Source organism: Eucyclogobius newberryi, unplaced genomic scaffold (genome assembly GCF_026437365.1).
Source record: "Eucyclogobius newberryi isolate DKJ021-1_F unplaced genomic scaffold, fEucNew1.0.hap1 SCAF_17, whole genome shotgun sequence".
NCBI classification, from domain to species: domain Eukaryota; kingdom Metazoa; phylum Chordata; class Actinopteri; order Gobiiformes; family Gobiidae; genus Eucyclogobius; species Eucyclogobius newberryi.
In genome coordinates, this window is record NW_027315801.1 from 13,007,909 (window position 1) to 13,016,209 (window position 8,301).

The following is an 8,301-nucleotide window of genomic DNA, read 5'->3' on the forward strand; positions in this document are numbered from 1 at the left end:
TTTTCAAACTAGTCTAGGCACCGTCTGTTAGTTGTGTTGTTGTTTTTTCTAAAGTATTTTTATTTCGCTTTAAATTAACTTTTAAATTATTTAATTACGGTACTTCGTTTTTTGAGTTTCTATTTGCTTATGTTCTTATAAACACCCCAAAGGGCTTTAGTGTGATTGTCTGGGAACAGGAACTAGGAACTTTCTTAAGCTTTAGGGTGCAACATACAACAATGTAGTAGTAGTAGATATCAAAAAAGGCATGCATAAAATTTGGAATTTACAATCAATATAAAAGAGAAAAACATTGTCTCTTTACAAATATAATCCTTTGGAGACTTGGAGCTGTTCAGATGCTGCTGGTGATGCTCTTATAACAGGTCCAGTGTCTGACCTCAACTGCCCTGCCAGAGCAAGTTCATCTGAGACTGTGCCACTGTGCCACTGTGCCAAGCTGAACCCTGTCCTCAGATGAACAGAACCGTTTCAAACATGTCCACTACAGTGACAGAACTGAACAGAACTGTTTCAAACATGTCCACTACAGTGACAGAACTGAACAGAACTGTTTCAAACATGTCCACTACAGTGAAAGAACTGAACAGAACTGTTTCAAACATGTCCACTACAGTGACAGAACTGAACAGAACCGTTTCAAACATGTCCAGAACAGAACTGTTTCAAACATGTCCACTACAGTGAAAGAACTGAACAGAACTGTTTCAAACATGTCCACTACAGTGAAAGAACTGAACAGAACTGTTTCAAACATGTCCACTACAGTGAAAGAACTGAACAGAACCGTTTCAAACATGTCCAGAACAGAACTGTTTCAAACATGTCCACTACAGTGAAAGAACTGAACAGAACTGTTTCAAACATGTCCACTACAGTGACAGAACTGAACAGAACTGTTTCAAACATGTCCACTACAGTGACAGAACTGAACAGAACTGTTTCAAACATGTCCACTACAGTGACAGAACTGAACAGAACTGTTTCAAACATGTCCAGAACAGTGACAGAACTGAACAGAACTGTTTCAAACATGTCCAGAACAGTGACAGAACTGAACAGAACTGTTTCAAACATGTCCACTACAGTGAAAGAACAGAACAGAACTGTTTCAAACATGTCCACTACAGTGACAGAACTGAACAGAACTGTTTCTAACATGTCCACTACAGTGAAAGAACTGAACAGAACTGTTTCAAACATGTCCACTACAGTGACAGAACTGAACAGAACTGTTTCAAACATGTCCACTACAGTGAAAGAACTGAACAGAACTGTTTCAAACATGTCCACTACAGTGAAAGAACTGAACAGAACTGTTTCAAACATGTCCACTACAGTGACAGAACTGAACAGAACTGTTTCAAACATGTCCACTACAGTGAAAGAACTGAACAGAACTGTTTCAAACATGTCCACTACAGTGACAGAACTGAACAGAACTGTTTCAAACATGTCCACTACAGTGAAAGAACTGAGCAGAACTGTTTCAAACATGTCCACTACAGTGACAGAACTGAACAGAACTGTTTCAAACATGTCCAGAACAGTGACAGAACTGAACAGAACTGTTTCAAACATGTCCACTACAGTGAAAGAACTGAGCAGAACTGTTTCAAACATGTCCACTACAGTGAAAGAACTGAGCAGAACTGTTTCAAACATGTCCACTACAGTGAAAGAACTGAACAGAACTGTTTCAAACATGTCCACTACAGTGACAGAACTGAACATAACTGTTTCAAACATGTCCACTACAGTGAAAGAACTGAACAGAACTGTTTCAAACATGTCCACTACAGTGAAAGAACTGAACAGAACTGTTTCAAACATGTCCACTACAGTGACAGAACTGAACATAACTGTTTCAAACATGTCCACTACAGTGAACATGTTTGAACAGAACTGTTTCAAACATGTCCACTACAGTGACAGAACTGAACATAACTGTTTCAAACATGTCCACTACAGTGAAAGAACTGAACAGAACTGTTTCAAACATGTCCACTACAGTGAAAGAACTGAACAGAACTGTTTCAAACATGTCCACTACAGTGACAGAACTGAACATAACTGTTTCAAACATGTCCACTACAGTGAAAGAACTGAGCAGAACTGTTTCAAACATGTCCACTACAGTGACAGAACTGAACAGAACTGTTTCAAACATGTCCACTACAGTGACAGAACTGAACAGAACTGTTTCAAACATGTCCACTACAGTGACAGAACTGAACAGAACTGTTTCAAACATGTCCAGAACAGAACTGTATCAAACAAAGTGCATTTAGAATGTAAATAATCAATGTTTTAATCTTCTGTTTAATATAAACAAGTTTGTGCCATTTTAAAACTTATGATAACCAATACTGGCTACTTTCTATAAAATACTATATTACTACATAATAGTCTATAGTAAATTTGTGTTACATTACATACATACACATGTGTTCCTGTAACTGTTTTGGTCTGATTCCACTGTTCTCTGATTTACACATTAAGTGCTGTGGGGCTAAGTCTGGTTTACTGTACATGTGTTTATGTATATATGGTACTGTACTACACGGTGGTATGGTGGTATTCGATGGATATCTGAGAGGTTCAGGGCATTCTATAGGCTAAAAAGAGTCCAGGACATAACTGGGAGGAGGTGCACGAGGGACACGTTTCAATAGTATTTTGTGACTGGGGCCAAAAATAGGCCCAACTCTTGACTCAGGATTTGAGTCTGCAACGACAGTAAACTGCACAACTCTTACAGATGGATATGAAAATAAAATGCTTGTAAACTTTTATTCTCTGTTAAAAAGGTAGAAACATTTACATTGTGCAAAAACATTTAAAAAGAGATTCACAAACGCACCAGTGAATCCACACTTAGCTGCTCATTTCATGATACAGTAAAAACCCTCCAGGGCTGCAGCTCATGTAGGTTTCACCCACCACACTTTAAAGACACAGAGCACCATCAGAGACGAGGCCAGAGCCCCTGCAGTCAGAGGCCTTCACACAACAGTGGAAGTGCATTTGTATCAGAGAAGCTGCTCTTTCAGGACTTCATGTGTCTGCAAAGCTCCACAGGCTGCGTCCGCCACTTCAGACACATTTGTGCTTTTCACTTGCATCCATTTCATTTGGATGAAAAGGTGACGTTCAGTCTTAATGTGAAAATGTATACTTTGTATTTGTTTTCATCATCTCTTAAAAAGGAAGTGTGTCCATGAAGATCTTCTCGATGATCAGCGGGGGTGGAACCAGATCCTCCAGTTTGAGGTAAAAGATTCTCTGAAGGCCCTGAATGCAGAGAGTCCTGAGCTCAGGCAGTTTCCCCAGCACCCGGGACAAGTGTCCAGGCTGCAGCGACAGTCCACATGTGGAGACGTGGTCTTTGAGGCAACTGATCAGCTGGTTCTGTAGGTCCTCCATGCGCTTGGACTCCTTCAGCCCATGCCGGTCTGCAGAAGCAAAACATTTCACTATGTTTATTACAAAAAGCAATCATCATTTTCAAGTGAAACCAAACACATGTCTGCTTGCTGTTTGTAAAACTGAGACAAAAGTATTTACCGGTGATGATGACAAGGGCCGCGAGGCAGGAGAAGCTGGAGACGTCCAGCTTCATGCGATGGAGACTTTGTGAGAATTCAAGGATGGACTCTATCCAGTCTCCAAACGCAGTAAGACACTGCCTTTTATGAAGCACCAGCCCACTGCAGAACACCAACTTCCCTGTGTCAGATTTTGACCTGAAAGAGGCACGCGTCAGTCAGTTTTCTGTCTTTATTCAGTGCTTTCTTTCTGTAAAACCTGCACTCACCGATAGGCCAGGCGCAGGATGAAGAGCTCCACAAAGGCAGACTCAAGCAGCAGCTCCTGGTCCTCGGGGCAGAACTCACTGAAGCCCGGGATCCTCTGGGCCCATGTCCGGACGGCCTCCATGGAGGAGCTGAGCAGGTCGTAGAACTGCTGCACGTGTTTGGCCTCTGCTTTTTGGGTGGACGTTGTGTTGCTGTCATCGTACTGAAAAGAAAGACACAATTTAAACATTTGTTTCATTGACATAACTTTGATTACTATAAGTTTAGTTTTATCTTTTGGATTTACCTTGGAATGGTCCAGGTTTCCCACACAGGGGTTGGAGTCGATGTGGGCTCTGACGAGTGAAGCGATCATGTTGACAGGAGACGGAGCCGCGGGCGAGTCTGGGAGCGCTTTGGGCTTTGACGGAAGTCGGCCTCTTCGACCTTTTAAACTGTCCGTTCTCACCACTGCAAAAATCACAACACGATTAACACGGGTCAATTCAATCTGTTTAACCAAAGCTACTGAGAGTTTATGTGCAACAAACTCACCTTCTTTAACCATTCCAACGACAAGACACTTCTGAAAGCGACAGAATTGGCAGCGGTTTCTCCTCCTCTTGTCCACGGGGCAGTCTTTATTGGCCAGACACACGTATTTGGAGTTCTTCTGTACGGTTCTCTGCGGGGTTAGACAACAATGAGAAACAGAATCAGAAAACTGTTGAGCTAGAGTGACAGATAGAAGGCGCAGAGCAATACCAAAGAGGAACTGTGTGGATGGATTGAGTTATTTACCTTGAAAAAGCCTTTGCATCCCTCACAGGTGCGGACCCCGTAGTGCTGACAGGAAGCGTTGTCTCCACAAACCGCACACGAGCCCTCATTCGGGTTTTTCGCTTTGGGAGAGGAGCTTTCTTCTTGCTGATCAGAACCGTCCAGGCTGCACTGCTCCATCGCCATCGAGGGATACGTCAGCGACGAGCCGCGATGATGCTGTAAATGGAACGCCTCGTGCTCCTGGACGTGGTGCGACTGTCCATAACTGTGAGAAAACTGCTCGATTGACTCCGGGGTGAAGGTGAAAAACGTTGGAGCTTGCGTCGCCGTTGTTGCTGAAGTGTCCTCGACTGCCCAGTAGCCCGGACTGGGGGAGTACGGGTCGAACGCCGAATCCCAAAAGGAGACGGATTGGGCGAGATAGCCGGGTGTGGACGGAGTAGAAGTGGACGCGGGGCTGCAGTAATAGTCCGAGCCGACTGGGGACATGGCCTCTTTGGAATGACCCACAGAGAATCCGGGGTAGCAGCCAAAAACCTGAAGATCTTCCAGCTTGAACGGGGAGTCGCAGATGGGCGGAGCACCGAGCGGGACAGGGGCGGGGCTGGCGGTGAACTGGCACGAGTACGATTCAAATTCTGGGCGCACCAGAGAGCTGATGGTGGGTAAAGACTGAGGGGAGAGCGCATCCTGGGGGCTGCAGGTGTCCGCGGAAATCCGAGACATGAAGTCAGAAGGCTCCAGACTGAACATGTTGTGGTCGTAAGGTGAAGGCCTGAGCTGAGGGTGCACACAAGTCATTGCTCCACAGCCTGCAAGGGAAAAGATACTTATTATAGTTTAAGGTGTTCACACAACACACGGGAATGATCCACAGTTTGATATTAAACTTAAATATCTCCATTCTTCAGTTTAGCAAAAATGTATTTCTAGTCAAATGAAAATAAGTTAAAATGACTTAAAGTTCAATAACTTGATAAGTTAATATGTATTTACTTGATGCACCTTGATGATTTAACTTGTTTAAAGGTGTTCCTGGCTTGTTTCAGTGTATTTCCTCTTATTTCAAGCCATATTATTTGTTTTGACTCACCTCATGTGCAAATGTATTTTCTTATTTCATTTGAAGCTAAATAATCTTGTAGATGGTCAAACATGTCATGAAACAAGTGAAATGTTCTACTTCACATAGGAATTTAATCTAACCTGCTCAAAACGGCTCAAACTGAGATTCTGGATTCAATTTCAAACAGAGCCAGATATTCAATCAATGCAATGTAAAATCGATTATTATTTAAGAAACCATGTGGAAAAAGATATGAAGGATCAGTTGATTAAATGTATTACAGTTACTACAGCATGTATATTCAACACCTTCTTTTTTGCATGCCATTATCATATCACAGTTTATATTGTTACTGTTATTATTCACTGTATTATGTTGCATAGAAAATATTTTTTTCTGATTACATAAACCTTAAACTTGCAGACTGCAAAAAATGACAATATTTTAGTTCTCCCAAATTAGCAGCTTCAAGAATAAAGCATTCAGCAGCACTGCAACAAGTTACTCAAATTTACAGAACCTGACACACGGTTTTAAATAAAGTAGAACTAAACCAAACAATACCTTCTCCAACTGGCATTATCAGAAGCTACACAGGCAGTAAGTTACTTCATGTCATTCAGATTTATGTGGCTTGACTTTGTGTTGCTGTTCTGCCTCATTCTTGTTGTTATAATGGCATTTTTAGCACACAATATATAAATCCAAGCCTATTCTTAACTTTACACTCATCCAAATTATAAATAAATATAATCTTACCTGATGAATTGTTACAGATATTCCTGTTCAAGCGCGGATCATCTCCTGTCGTTGCTCTCCAGCTGAGTGCCGGCTCTCATCTCTGCCCAACTCATTTATAGTGCGTCTCTTGACTTTAACCATGACGCGGGACACGTTTCCATGCAGGGCAGACCGGTGGGCGGGGAGCTTTCCACGCCGCGGCCAATCACAGCGCGTCTTCCGCAGAACAGCCGCGCAGTGACGCACGGCGGGATTCCGTTGACGCGCGTGAAGTGAAGAACCACAGTATTGTTGTGTGTCTGCCCTCTCTCTCACACCGGACAGCGCCATAAAAGAAGATACTCGCGGTGGTTGTTTGGGCAGATGCGGGCCCGAGTTTGAAGCCTACACAGTGCGTGCTGCGCAGTGCGGTGCAGTGTGGAGGAGAAGCGTGATGCACTGCAAGGTTTCAGCCACACTGTTGGAGGGAGAAAGTGAAATACTATTGTTGAAGGAGACAATGTTATGCACAATTCACTTTAATGAGATTTAACGCGTGTTACAGCAGTGTTTTGTCATCATTAGTTTACTCAAAGTTGTAGTTTGGTTGTTTCACGCGTGTCTAAGTAAAACTGTATTGTAACTGAGTTGGAGTGCTGGGAAAGGTCCGGTTTCACCTACCCCCTATCCCCGCCCACCTACATGTCACGTAGCCACTTTCAAAAATAAAAACGTTAAAATATGTATCTTGTTATAGAAGGTCAATAGATCTGCTTCTTTTACTACCGTAAGTTGTTTTAGATTCATTTTGCTGTTTAAAATGAACAAGATGAAAAATACTGATCTGCTTATGTTATAGTTTGATACTAAGGACCTGAAAAAGGTCAGAACTCTGCAAACGAGCAGCCTTTCAATTAAAATCTGCCTAATTATGAGGTGTCTGGACTTTTGTAAGAGGAGAAAAGATATGAACTGCAGTGTTTCAGGCAGTTGAGTAAAAATACTATTGTCAACAACTTCTACCTCTCAAATAATGTAATTGTGAAATTACTTTACAATAATATGTATTATTTACTTATTTTACACATATATAACAACAACAACAACAACAACAACAACAACAACAACAACAACAAAGATACAGCAAAACCAATTATATGTGCAGGAAGAGGCAAAAACCCCAAAAGCCTCCACCTAAAGAATAAATAAAACTAGATAATTAGAGCGTCTGCGTCTCCCTCTCCCACTCCCTCTCCTCTCCCTCCCTCCCCCTCTCTCTCTCCCTCTCTTCCTCTCTCCCTCCTCCTCTCTCTCTCCCCCTCTCTCTCTCCCTCTCCCCCTCTCTCACTCTCTCCCTCTCTCCCTCTCTCTCTCTCTCTCCCCCTCTCTCTCCTCTCCCTCCCCCTCTCTCTCTCCCTCTCCCCCTCTCTCCCTCTCTCCCTCTCTCTCTCTCTCTCCCTCTCCCCCTCTCTCCCTCTCTCTCTCTCCCCCTCCCCCTCACTCTCTCTCTCTCCCTCTCTCCCTCCCCTCTCTCTCTCTCTCGACTGGCTCCGTCACAAAAGTCTAAAGAATAAAGCCTAAAGAATAAAGTCTAAAGAATTACAATGCCCCATTTATTTCACTGGGGAATCTCTGCATTACTTAATAATTATGTTATATATTTATTGTCTATGTATATATTTCAGGGACGGTGCAGATTAATACACATTTCTGTAAAGGTGCCTGAATAACTGTAATAACTTCCCTGTGCTACATAAGACTTAATAATGCTGTTATACAAGTAAGGCACAGCAGCACAATATATAATTCACCCTGGAGAGACAAAGAGACCACGAGAATGGACTGTTGAGCAAGCTTTATTCAAGAGTTATTTGGCGCTCAGACCCCGGCGGAAGACGTTGCAATCATGGGCACTCCATGATCTATTTGTAT

General features: G+C 42.7%; 1 protein-coding gene across 1 annotated transcript; it reads right to left on the reverse strand.

Moving 5' to 3' along the window:
- Positions 1 to 2,765: 2,765 nt before the first annotated feature.
- Positions 2,766 to 6,483, reverse strand: nr4a1 (nuclear receptor subfamily 4, group A, member 1). The gene is made up of 7 exons (XM_072449226.1): positions 6,409 to 6,483; positions 4,602 to 5,395; positions 4,356 to 4,485; positions 4,108 to 4,271; positions 3,821 to 4,023; positions 3,571 to 3,749; positions 2,766 to 3,458 (listed from the first exon to the last, which is right to left on the reverse strand). Exons 2-7 carry the CDS (start codon positions 5,382 to 5,384, stop codon positions 3,205 to 3,207), a joined length of 1,713 nt encoding a protein of 570 aa, XP_072305327.1. The 5' UTR covers positions 5,385 to 5,395; positions 6,409 to 6,483; the 3' UTR covers positions 2,766 to 3,204.
- Positions 6,484 to 8,301: the final 1,818 nt, after the last annotated feature.

Excerpts from the sequence above, each read along its gene's own strand:
- nr4a1 (XM_072449226.1), bottom strand. The coding sequence starts at position 5,384 with ATGACTTGTGTGCACCCTCAGCTCAGGCCTTCACCTTACGACCACAAC. Across the intron at positions 4,486-4,601 it reads GATGCAAAGGCTTTTTCAAG|AGAACCGTACAGAAGAACTC; the intron begins GTAAATAACTCA and ends CTAACCCCGCAG. Across the intron at positions 4,272-4,355 it reads CGTTGGAATGGTTAAAGAAG|TGGTGAGAACGGACAGTTTA; the intron begins GTGAGTTTGTTG and ends TGATTTTTGCAG.